The 13589-nt window shown below is 43.6% G+C and overlaps 1 protein-coding gene across 2 annotated transcripts in view; it reads right to left on the bottom strand.

Annotated features, from left to right (window-relative positions):
• Positions 1 to 13589, bottom strand: part of CEP85L (centrosomal protein 85L) — a 160075-nt gene that overhangs the window by 115250 nt on the left and 31236 nt on the right. Inside the window, exon 1 of one of the 2 annotated variants that reach the window (XM_075145739.1) lies at positions 11239 to 11370. The exons of the other annotated variant lie outside the window; for it this stretch is intronic. Coding sequence (XP_075001840.1) covers positions 11239 to 11287 — 49 coding nt within the window. The 5' untranslated portion in view covers positions 11288 to 11370. Of the gene's footprint in view, positions 1 to 11238; positions 11371 to 13589 lie in introns of those variants that run through there. 2 annotated transcript variants of the gene reach the window in all.

Consider the following 13589-nt stretch of genomic DNA (forward strand, 5'->3'; position numbering starts at 1 on the left):
TTAAAGAAAACCTGACTTTGGTGCGTGTTCCGGGCACAGCAATTCTTTGCCAATAAATATTCTATTTTTCTTCAACTGCTGGAAAGACAACACAAATAGTGAGAAAAGGAAATGGAGGCAGGGGAACTTAAAATGAAAAAAAAAAACACCTTTCCAAAAAGCAGACACAAGAGCAGTTAACGTATTTATATAGTTCTTTTTGAAAAAGCTGACAGAGAGCTGATAGAATGGTGCAACAGCAGCCTCCTTCAATCAAAGGTGAAGCAAAAGATAAGCTGGATTCATTCAATGTGATATCCTGACACAATAAAAAGAACCAGGCACGTAAGTGTTCCTTGCAGTCACAGGCAAAAAGAAAACTTATATGGACAAATAAATACTTTTGAAAATAATGTTAACTGGCATCCCAACCCTGACACCTGGACAAATATTCGCTAGGTGCGCTTCATCTCTATGATCATTCTGCAAAACAAATTGCAGCTTTTATTAATATAAATGTCCAAAACAAGTTCCAGGTCTACAGTGCAACCTCTTCTGAGATGAGCAGTACACTGGTGAGAGAAAGTTTCTAATGCTTTCAGAGAAGATGGCCAGATGACAGTTCCAGGACCCTTTTCACAAACACTCTGGAGGTGGTGGAAGCTCACAGCTCTACCAGCTGGCCATGAATGGAGGTACCAGAAGGTCCTAGTCCCTCCTCTCACATGAATGCAGCTGAGAATAGGTGGGTGATACAGCTTAATCTAAGTGCAAAAAGGGGCAGGGCAAAGTGGGATGGAATGACAGCCATAAGTACTGAATTTTTACATTTCAGTTTCTCAAAAGCACTTTACAACATCAGATAGCTAAAGTATTATTCATCCTGAGGACTCATATCCTTTATTAGTGTGCTTTCTTGACAGAGCCTGCAAGCTATTTAACTAAGTTCTCCTGGTTTTTCAGTTGGAAACTGATTAGAGCAATCTTAAGTATGAAGAAAGATAAAAATGTACAGATATAGAGGGAAGCAGGGAAAGAAAAACAGAAATGCAAGAGTTTAAGCAGAAGAATATTGAGAGAGACACCTTTTTACAGGCATTTTCACTTGTACAGCCTGATAACATACTGCCTGCATACAAAGGCCCATGCCTGTTCTCTGTACTATTCACATGCAAAAGAATTCACTTACTAAGGAGAGAGAAAAACATCATAAAATAGTAGAGGAGAAAAATGAAAGTAGAAGAGATAAACCCAAAGAAGAAAATCCTCAAAATACAATCCTCAAAGTAAACATACGCCTGATTGGCAGTGTCAGTTAGAAGAACCTGACTAGGGTCATATTTTAAGGAATATAAACTTGTGCTACAATTTCTTAAGAGAGCTAAATTTTAAGTAGATTGTGTGACCAAACCTCCGGAATTTGCCTCTGGAATTCCTTAATAAAAGTTAAACCGGGTTTTTCCTGCCCACCCCTACAGAAAGTCGCTAAGGTACGATCTCTGATCATAGATAATCATAGCTATAAGACCTTGGTCTTCTATACAAAACAGTATTTGAGTGTGAACTTTCTATGGATCCTGGTGTGGGGGGTTGATAGAGAGTGAGCTTCTCTAAACAGAGAAGATAGAGAGTGAGATTCTCTAAAGCTCCTCTGTCGAATTGGTGTATTCATTCTTCTTAGTTCCCATTCTTTCTTCTAGATTGCATAGTTCCCTGCACGAGAAACCTTGTAACTTGTTGTTGTACAGTGCCATACACATTTGTAGAGTCATGCTTCCCCAGCATCAGCCCTGCCACTCCAGACCCCACAGAAAGTGGTTGAGGAACAAACTGTCCCCTACTACAAAAAAGGTTATCTGCTAATTTGATTTCCTAAGCTGGCTCAGCAAGGGGTCAGACTAGAAGCAGTGTCAAGGAGGGAGTGGGAACGTACAGGCATACTTCTGATGCCTAGCAGCAACTAGCTAGCAACTAGGCTTACCCCTACTGCCAAATTGCACATTAAGGCAGATTCTAAACTGGAGCGAGATCGGCATAAATCTCTGCTGGCTTCACTGTGGAGAACAAAATCTGTTGAACTAACAGAAAGTTGTGTTCAACACAGCATTCTGCTTGCTAAAAAGGTAGCAAAATCCTCAGACTGACACAGTATGTAATAATGACTCTGCCTCCCTGATTCCTATTCTAGAAAGTATGTAAAACAAGAACTCAAATTCGTAACACACTTTATAATTTTTATACAGACAGCACTTAGCTGTAGTTATTTAATATCAACCCAACGATGAAATTCCCACCCTTGTCAAGAAAAGAAAGAGGTTTGCTTTCATTTCATCACTGACAGGAGCAAGACCAGGAATTCAGTCCAATTGTTGATGGCACTCCTGTGAGTTTTCTGCTTCCAGATAGAGCATTTGCATAAAACAGAACTTCAAAATACAAACTGCAGATGTTTCTTATTTCACGTTTGGCACACAGACTACATATATTACCTCATGCCTTGCTATGCTGGCTTGCCTCTTTGTCTTTAGACTCAATGCACTATTCACCCCATAGGAACACAACATGATATTCTTAGTTTGCATTCACTTCCATATAGTAACTGCAGAGAACACTACCTTTTAAACTTCGAAAGTTTATCACTTACAGTAAGAAGAGAGGAATGTCTAGGAAAATAAACACATTAAGTTATGCTTAAAGTTAATATAAACTTCGAACAGCAAGCCCTCAGGACATGCAGTCAGTTCCTAGAGTCTGTTAAAAAGCTGTGCACTTGTGGGTGACCAGGTGAATTCTTCTCCTATCAAAAAAAAAAGCTAATGCTCACAGATTATCATCTATGTTTCAGCCCTTGCAGCTCAGCTTTATTGATGTTCAAAACCAATGATCAGGTAAGTTTTTCTCCAAATTGTTTGTCATTCCAACATTTTTCTTAAAGAATTGCCTTTGCCCTCCCTCTTTCTGTTTAAAGAGTTAATTCAATCTCCTCTATGCATGGGGAAAAGTGAAGTAATCACAGCTGCTAGAATGAGTCAAAAAATACTAAATGGTTTTAAGCAGCTCCCACACTTACCAGAGTGGATCAAATAAAAGAGTCTAGCAGTCTTACTTCTTTCAAAAAAGAGCCTAATTTCTCTCCTCCTTGTAATCAGATATCAGGTCTAAAGATATCCTTGATGCTAAAACAAATGGTGAAGACAGAGACCAAAAAAAAAAAATTTCACTGAAACATTTTGTCTAAGTATAACAATGCTAGAATTTTTTCCACCATTTTTCAAAGAGGTGTAATGTGCATTATACACACAATAGGATCTACTTTAATATGGACGTACCAGAGACTGAGCCTCCAGACTATAGTTTTAGTGCATGCTAACCAAAGTATGCACATCATGTAAGGGAGTTCCCACATTGTTACATTTGGATTAAAAGGATGAAATTCTGGCTTAAGTCATTAGGAGATTTTCCTTACAAACTTCCAACACTCATGTCACAAGGCACAACTTTTCCTCTAGCTCAGCTTCTCAGCTTCCACTCACACCTATTCAATATAAGCAAGGACAATACTCTGGAATTTAAAAAGAAATAACAGTAGTTAAAAAAAAAAATCCTTCACACTGTACACATCAACCCTACCTATACTTCCAGTCAAAATCAGTACTTCCTGTGTTTCCATCTTCACAACTACAATCACTTTTGATGTAGAACTTTACATTACAATAATTCTACCAACCATATAAAAGCCCTTGTTCAATCAGTTTGGTATTTCGGATGATGAAGTGAACAGAAAGAGATTAAGATTGTTTTTTTTCCATGAAGTCTCTAGCAAAAGTGACAAATTTTTACGTAATGGTATTTTCAATGCCTTTTAGTGCTTCTAGCTGGATCCCTATACTCCCACTTTGTTTTCTTACTACCCACAGAACCATCGGGCCTTTGATCAGTGCTAGTCACTGAACTTTTATACAAAGCATTAATTCTCAACTATAAGATCGTCTCCAAAGGTTCAGAATTGCCAAAAGGTATAAATAGCCTTGCTGCAGAGGTGGCATTCAGGACAGAAGATACCATCTTTAAAAGAAATACAGACTTAAAAAAGGTCTTATTTATTCTGAAACATTTGAAAAAGTTGCAGCTTTCCACACCATCTGGAAACTATGCTACAGAAGGAGCAAAGCAGACATCAAAAACATAAGGATCCCTTATAAGGAATCTCAGATCTGACTCCAGGAAGATTCAAGAATGTTTCTTGTCTGAATACTACAGCACCGGTCTCCTAACATATTGGGAAGTTGAAAGTTTGGAAAGTATCATTTGCTATTCTACTTGCATTTGCTAAGTCTACTTCAGGTATTTTAATGAATAAAGAGGCAGCATGACTTTTCCTTGACACTACTGGCACTGCCCTTCCTCAGCAAGACTGAGATAGTCTCCTACTACCTCTCCAGTCGTTATCCATTATTCTGGACCCATTTCAAACCATATGCGAGTCCAGTAATTGGTGGAAGCTACACTGCCCAGTGGAATTAATGTCACTTTTTCCTGATCCTCTCTTATCTTCCTTGGCCTTCATGGTAAGTCTGAGGATTAACTTCCTGATGTCATCAGCAGTGGCAAAACAAGATTGTGCTAGGAGATTTTTCCACTATCCATTAGCTGACTGAAGAGCTAGCCCATTTGACTCCAGGTATTCCGCACCCGCCTGACACCACCATAGATGCTTCCTGCAGTGATGTCTCACACTGGGGTCAGGCAACTGTAAATCCCCCTTTCAGTATTTATTTAACTGCAGTATTCTCCTGGTCCAGCTTAACATGCCATAAAGTTGAACAAGTGCTAGAGTGCGCACATGGGAAGCAGTAAGGATACAGGAACGGAGGTACCCAGAAGGGTGGGAGCAACTACCCACTAGATTATTTTAGTTGTAAAATGAAATCATGCCCTGCAATCCACCCACATACACCCCTTCAGGCAAAAGGAAGAGTTTACCTGTCACATCTTCCCACATTTCAGGGACTATCATACCTTGAAAGAAGAAAGAAAAAAAAATCCTCAACGCTTGCCCTTCTTTTATTTGTGTTAATGCCTCCTTTTACAGAGGGGCCATTCGATTCTCAAAAAACAGCAAGAGATCCCTGGGGAATGAGGACAGAAAGATACAGTGCCACTTACAGCATGGCTGGCTGCGGAGAAATAGGTCACTTGAGCGTAGCTGTGCAATTAGTAGGTTGTTCAAGCACAGGCAACCAAGCCAGATGCTGCGGAGAACAGTGCCCAGGGAAAGCTAGCATCCTCAGGGGTGACTCCATGGGGGTCAGCAGTTTCAGGGCACGTGAGGGGTGATGGATCAGGATTAACACAAACCTAAGCACACTTATGAATGTATTTACACAAGTTACTCTCTGCTGCATGTTCTCCTCTCTTCTCCAGCCATCCACCTCTGGGCCTCTGCAGCCGATCTGCAGTATCCCATGTGCCACATTTACAACCCCCTGAACTTGCCCTAGACAACAAGAAACTCCCTAAGTTTCCTAACTCCCTAAGAGAGAAACCAGAACCTCATTATACTTCAGCACACCTTCCCACACCTTCCCCCAGTGTTGGCAGGAATAAACTTCAGGACTATATACAGCATTATTCCAGGTCTACCAAAAGAAATACTCAAAACATAATGGCTTCCTTCTTGAGAAGTTGTACCAGGTGCAGGGACCCAGGTGCTGGCGGGGGGCTGCAGGGCAGCCTCTGTGAGGGCAGGCTGGGGCAGCCCCGTGCCGGACACAGCCGGTTCCAACGGACCCACCGCAGGGCACGGCTGAGCCCCGCAGCCAAGATGGTGGTGCCTCAGGGAGAGCGTGTGTAAGGAAGGGCAAAACACTGCCCGTGAGCAATGAGTGAGGGGGGGAAAAAAGTGTGAGAAACAGCCCTGTGAGCCCAGAGGTGAGAACAGGAAGGGAAGAGGAGGGGGAGCAGGAGCTCTGGGCACCTGAGCAGAGATTCCCTGTCAGCCCCTAGAGACGCCAGGCTGCAGCAGGGGAACAGCAGGAGGAAGAAGGAGTATGGAGAGGAGATGCCACGGACTGACCCCATGGTCAAGTCTCCTTTGCCCATGTCAGTTAAGTGGTAAGCAATCCTCCCGTCTTCAACTCACAAGCTTTTCCATCCTATTTTCTCTCCCGTCTCCCTGAGGAGGGGAAGCAAGCGAGCGGCTGCGTGGGAACCTGGCAGCCAGCCAAGGTTAACCCACCACAGGAGTCAGTAAGAAAGCCACTTTTTGAATCACGTAGCAAATATATGGAACATGTTTTAAAACAAATCACAAGAAGACAGTTTTATTGTCAGCGTACAATTTCAAGACTCATTTGGGCATCTGAGAGACTAATGACAACTACAACCAAGTCAGCACTTTTTCAGCCAAAAAACAACCAGCACGGGAATTGACAATTAGTTTAACTCTCCAACTATTAAACCACAGGCATCCAAAAAGTACAGAAGGCACAGCAGCTGATATTGAACAAGTGTACTACTATCCCTCTTTTCCTTAACTAACCTGTCTACAACAAACAGGCTTTGCTTCCAACAATGGCAGATGATCACCTCTGGCTACAACCTCAAGTCATGCAACAACTATTTGATTTAGGAGGCTTTCAGTTATTCTCACCACCATGCATTGTTACTGTACTTGGCAACTTCTCCATATTTTGAAACGCCTGCGTTCTTTAACAGGTATTAAATGCCTGGCTAAAAACTTAGCCTAAATAATTGCAACTGTAACAAGCAGTATTTGGTGGACATAAATCCTAGGCATTCTTCGGAGAAATTACAGGTGCTCTTATCCTAACTAGCACTTCCTTCACCACCATCCCCTAGTGCAGACATCATGCCTCAGGCTTCTTTTTACTATATACTTATTCTGTACAACCGTTTAAAACTAATGCATTCTTCTCAAAATCATTAAACTAATTACTACTTCCTTTATTTAAGTTTTAAAAGCACAGAATTACTGAAACCACAGGTCTATATTCGGTCAATAAATATTTAACATACAGATAACATACAAGAGATTAGAACAATTGCTAACCCTGAAGACCAACGATATAATACACCCTTACATCTATCACTCTTCTTGCTAAGCAGTTAAGACATTCATGTTTTGTACACATTAAAAGAGTGAATACTATAGAAGTGACTTGCCTGGAGGGAGGAAGAAAAAAAAAGGCATTGTTTTTGAAAGGAAGCAAGTAACTCATGTTCGCCACCAAACACAGAATGTCATTTCACATATTATGGTCTGTGAAAGATAGCAAAGGCCATTCTAGCAGCCAGTCTTGCAGCTGGAATATTACATTTTTAACCTCAGGTAATCAATCTTTACATACACATATGTGTATATATACACTTATAACAGGTAAGCAATTTGAAGTCTACCCTTGGTAACACTAACTCACCATTTATTGCCTTGCCTAGCCTCTTCAAGATGTCCCAAGAGCTGTCGCATCCCCAGGTGCAGACCTCCAATAGCAGACCAATAAAACTTGTTACAGAAACAAAACCATTGGATTTCTGTCCCCCCTCCACCCCAAAGGATGAAAAAGAGTGTCGTCAGCCCCGCCCCCCCCAACCCTGGCTGTGTTGTGAAGCTGCCTATGAGCTCCATGGGCACCCCTCAGAGGCAGCACCCCGTGGGCCTTACAATGTGTTGTGACCTTATTGCTGCTCACACTGATTGTGACATCATTAAATAATCTTGCAGACCCACGCGTCTCACACTCGTTGCCGACAAGGGTTTCGCTGCCGACAAGAGTTAAGTACGACAACGGGGGGGACTTCTGGGATTTGCCTTACAAACAAATCACATTGCCAGGGCCCTAGGAGCAGAGGGATGCAGACTACTATTTTTAGGCAGTGTCAATCACATCCTTTTGAGCACCTTAATTCTAGTTTTCACCACTTCTTGCTTTTGTCACCTCAACAGCTATTATCAGCCCAATTCCAGTAGTGGTCAACTATTGGTAATATTGGACAGTGGAGAGAAGCTTGACTAGAGGTGGTACAGTTTACTGAAAGTAATAAATACTTGTTATTTCATTTTGAACTGTGTTTGTTTCACTTTCCACAGGCATCTGTTGGACACACATAGCCTAACTGAATGACTGCATGCCCCAGAGGAACAACACATCTAGATGAACACTTCCATAGTCTTAAAAGTTATTAACCAACTGTGCATTTCAAAGGATGGTCTAGATGAATAAGCAAAGGGGTTGAAACACTGTATGTCCTTCACTGCAGTTGTTTAAATTCCTGCAGCATAGTGGGTAACTGCTGTCTTTATAGAGGTATAAACTATGCTGCAAGGTTTTCATAAGCAGTTAAATGTGTACAAGACAATTGAAAGACTGTAAGTCAATAAATCATACACATTCCAAAAATAGGAATTTGGTTTTTCAGGACAGGTACTGAGACTGTGAGAAGCTGAATTTATTTTGCATGGGCAGCAAACTTTGTCATTAAATCCACTGGTTAAACAAGAAGCACCTATCTAAAAAAGAAAAATCTCAGCGGCATGCAAACAAGACAGCACCTTTTTTTCAGAGAATGCACTCCTATTGAACTGAAAAGCAAGAACAATTTGGAAATTACAAGGGGAATACTGAAGGCCACAAATTAAATACTCCCCAAGAAGTGTCCTTGCCCATTACATTTTAAGAAAATCAGAATTAATTTGCATTTATTACTGAAAATCTGGTAATTCCTCTGTGTAAATAGTTACAGAATTCTTCAGCAGGCACCTAGATTTGTAAGGGAATTGTAAGATTTTCAATAAAAATAGGACTTCTAAATACCCATATCCATAGGTAACTAAAATATAACGAGCAAAATAGAATGCTTTTCAGTAATAAACACAGCTTAACAAGAATTAACAAGTCATTAACTGTTATGCTCCCACACCAATATTTAAAAGACAATCAGAATCCATAGCAAGTAGTTGCTGTTAAAGAATTAAACGTATTTTGGCAAAAGAAAATTCCTTCAGCTTGAAAAATAAATGCTTAAACTTCTGCATTCTAGTAAGATGCTACTGTTCTGCAACAAAATACTTTTCCCATGGACAGCTTCCTTCCCAAAAAAAAAAAAAAAAAAATCTAACCTGGCAATAATGTAATAGCACAGGATCTTAGTAGCCATCATCCCTTCATTAAAATACCTGCGTGGATCTAATTAACTTCCTCTTCTTCAGAGGGATTATGAACCTCGCGAAACAGCTTCTTGACTCTTTCAAAGTAAGGCTGATGAAGGAAGGGACTACTAAATTGGAAATTATAATGCACAGATCACATCTCAAGGTTAAACCTTTATCTACTTGCTTTCTAATTAACCACCACCTTCTGTTAGTCTATTACCTCAAATTAGAGATTTTCCTACAAATGTTGCTACCTTACACTTCTACCGCTTATAGATAAACGTACATTTTGAACTTCATATTAACCCTGGGTATTAAAAGGAGGGGATGGGGGAGAAAAGAAAAGCAATGCACAAAATTAGTTCTCAAATCTTAAAGCCAATACTGACAAACAAGCAAAAGTAAAACGTTCATCCAATAATTGACTGATCAGAATTGCTGACAAATTCAACACAGTACTAAAAGGCACTATTTGAACCCAACAAAAGGGAAGACGCTGTAATGAATGGCACAACCCAAAGTTTCCTGAAACAAATGAAAAATGAACACCAACAATCTTTGTGATGGTCTGAAGTTAGTGCCAGTGCACGTTTGTGATATAACCACCTAATATTCCTGCCCCAAACACAAATAATCAAGAGTTGAAACACCCTACATTCCTGAAGTTTCCACCAAATTAACAGAAATCTCTACACCTAGTGTTCAGAATAGCCAGTATCTTCGCAAGCTGTAGCACAAAGATAATGTAACTCCACTCTTTTGCGGGAAGCATTAAAAAAAAAAAAACAAACAAAAAACAACCAACACCCAACACCACAACACTTCAGTAATGCAAACGTGTTATACATAGAAATAAATAACAATAATAGTACAGAAAAAGGAACAGTATCTTCTTTCACATTATAGGGACTGAACATTAGCCTACTTGTAGAGATTCAGGCAGCTGCTGAGAACATCTTAGCAGCTCTTGTATTTGCAAGAAAAACCCTGCAAAACAATCCTGCCATTTAAATATGTCAACTAACTGTATACACATTATGCAGTCATATCTTGCAATCCCAAAATTAAAACATGAAACCAAATTTCTGAAGGAAAAAAAATTATTCCAACAGTTAAAAAATTATTCCAACACTTGTAACGGCAGAGTCAAACCACAGACCTTCACAGTGATAGATTACTTCAGTAAGTCAAAATATCACAAAATATTTGCAGGAACTCTGCCAGAGTAAAGCAGGTGATATAGTTGGTAATATTTTCAAATCCCGAAAAGGGCACCCGGAAGAGTCGGTACCTAGCCTTACCTGCCCAAAAGTAATGTCCGTACGGCTCTACAATCAATTCACCTATTTTCCTCTGCCAGTTTTGACAGCCTTTACGGTGGAAAGTTAGCCCATCGCTTACAGATAGGATGTCTCCCCAGTAACAACCGCACTCTAAGCGTAAAATTTCAACGTATCCCTGCCAACCTGCAGGAACGAGGCTCTAATTAATCCAGAAACAGAAAAGTGGTGCAAAAAAAAAAAAAAAAAAATAGGACTCGACCGATTTGTTGCAGTCTAAATTTAAAGCGAAAAGCATAAAGGGAAGCACACTTCCAGCCTATGCCTGAGGGTATACTAACAAAACGCGGGGGGGGGGAAGCCCAAAACAAGGAAACGGATTATGTAGGTTAAGCTCAGCTTTTATCATCCGCTGCAGGGTCCAGCTAAGTAAACACCGAGCCCACCGGACGGACGGCCCGACGCCGCCGCCTCGGCCCCTCGGTAGGGGCCGAGGCGGCGGCGGCGGCGTCGGGCCGGCCCCCGCGCCCTCTCCGGGAGGCCCCGCCGCCACGTCCCCCCTCACAGAGCCGGGTGAGGGGGGGCGGTAACGCTTCCCGCCCGCGGTGGGGAGGAAGCTGCTTCCTCAGACGTTTCTGTGGGGACCCGACAGGCAGCCGGGCCGGGGGAAGGGAAGCGGAGCGGCGCGGCCCGCCCGCCCCATCGCAGCTGCCCCACCGCGGCGGGGCCTTGTGGCCCCCCCCCAACTCCATCCCTTCCCGCCCCGCCGGGACGCGCAGGCGGCGGCGGGGCCGCGGGGCTCCTTACCCGCCTTGTAGCCGCGCAAGCCGAGCTGGGGGTGCAGCCCGCCCCACATGGTGCCGGGCCGGGCCGGGGGGGGCCGCCGCTCTCCGGCAGCGGCGGCGCGGAGCTACGCGCTCCCCGGCGGCCCCAGCGGGCGGCCGCGGCCCGGATGGCCGGCGGAGGCGGCCGCTCCCGCTGCCGAGGGAGGTTAGCGGGGGGTTGCCGCCGCGGCGGGGGCTGCTGCCTGCCCCAGGGGCGCCGCAGCCATGGTGCCGAGCCGCGAGCGCGGGGGGCGGTGGGACCTCCTCGCAGGAGACAAAACTTGCTTTATTGCGCTGCCGCCGCCTGCCTCTCCGGCGCCGGGAGCGGGGCGGAGACAGGGGCGGGAGCCCCGCAGATGCTGCCGCTGCTGGGGGACGAGCCGCTTACATAACCCGGCCCACGGGGAGGGGGCGCGGGGCGAGCGGCCGCGGGGGACGAGGCAGCGCCGGCCCCAGAGGGGAGTCCGCACAGCTCCGCCCGGCCCGGCCCGGCCCGGCCCATAGGCCGCGGCCCCGCCGCCCCCGCAGTGCCCGGCGAGGCGGCCCCCACGCCCCGCTCAGGCCCCGCCGGGGCCACGGAGGTAGTTTGGGCGCTGCCGTTGGCCTCGGGTTTGTTAACTTCCTGGTCCGGCTGCCCCCGAGGCTGCCCGGGCGGGGTGAGCCCCCGGCGGGGCCCGGGCCCCGCGCTTCCTGCCCGCTTAACCGGGGGCCAGGGAATGGGCCAGTTAGCGACGGCGTGTCACTGTCATCAGGGAAAGCACTTAATTGAAAGCACTTAATTGGGTATAAAGATAATTGGTAAAGAAGAGTGAAAGAGTCCAGAATTACGGCATTTGAAATACCCAGGGCCGGTACATGCAGACTTTAGAGTTTATAATAAAATCACAATTTTCCTGTACTTTCTTGTTTTAGTAAGAAAACGAAGTGCAAAGAAAGAACAATTGTAACATTCGTTTGAACGATCAGTTCCACCAAGAGATCCTCAGTATCATCACAAAGTTTAAGCCACAGGACTGGAAACAAAATGCTCCTGTCGGCAATAATTCAAACCCAGTAAAAGGCTTCCCCTCCCAGCTGCTTTGAGTCTGCTCCAAGTACTTCGAGAGAGAATTCTGCAATAGCAGCCTTCGTGTTACTGTTGTTTGCAACTGCGGCCCAGTGGTCTCCATTGTAAACTACCTTCTGAACAAGGTACCCTGTACCCTGACTGTACCCGATCCACATTGTCAGACAAAAACATAAAGAGAAGGAGAAAATACGTGGACAGCTTCTAACTTCAGTGTAACCATCCCAAAATTACAAAACCCATCACCACCAAGACAAGGAAAGCAAGGCTTTAGACAGCATTGCAGAGTATGATGGACGTAACAGCTTAGGGAGGTGAGGTGAAACAGGAGCAGTTCTGTATTCATGTGGAAACATTCACAATCAATAAATAAAATCTGTGTTCAAACACTTCCTGCTGACCCGATGCATTTTTAATTAGCTGATGATCACAAAATAGCTTTTATCTCTTTGGAAAGTTGTATGTTATATTTCAGCACAAGTCATATTTTATTTATGCCTAGCTAGGTATTCATAACGTACTCAGTAAAAGAGAGGCCTCGGAAGTACTGGAATAAGCATGCAGAAATGCTGCATATTGTTATTTCATCCTCTTTCTTATCCATATAAAGCCCTTATGTACTCACTGAAGACCTGACACAACATGCATTCCTCACCAGCTTGTTTTAACTACAGAGCGTAACTCTCACTAGGTCTTCTGTAGGTAGAGTTGTAGAAGCACAGGCTTTAAAACGTTAGTAAATACTGAATAAAAAAACCCAAATACTAAAACTCCAGGAGATCCCATCAAAACCTTCAGCCTGTTGCTAGAGGTCCTCTGAATGATAAAAGGGTGGAAGCATTTTCAACCACAAATACTGGCTTGCAGTAGAAGACCAATGTAGGAAACTAAATTATCATTGATAAGACCTCAATGAAATTGTCCAGCCTTTCAACCCTGAAGCCAACTTCAATACTGAAGAATGTTAGTGAGAGCATGGTAGGTAAACATGAATATAAGAAAGAAGAAAAGCTAAAGTATCTTGCAAAACACTCAAGACCAAGAAACATGTAAACAGCTTAGTTCAAGACCTCTTTAAAGGACTTGTCTGCCTGTAACATTTGTTGCGTGCTATTTTGTTGAGTTTGCTAAACTTTGGATAAGCATGTATACTTGGCATATTCACAGTGAGCTGTGAGGAAGCTGAATATCAAGAAGGGGAAGGCATCCAGCAGCAGGCGAGGAGTACAATTACCTCATCACTGCTGAGCTCTGGAGTTTGTGATGCT

This window comes from Calonectris borealis, chromosome 3 (assembly GCF_964195595.1).
Source record: "Calonectris borealis chromosome 3, bCalBor7.hap1.2, whole genome shotgun sequence".
NCBI lineage: Eukaryota > Metazoa > Chordata > Aves > Procellariiformes > Procellariidae > Calonectris > Calonectris borealis.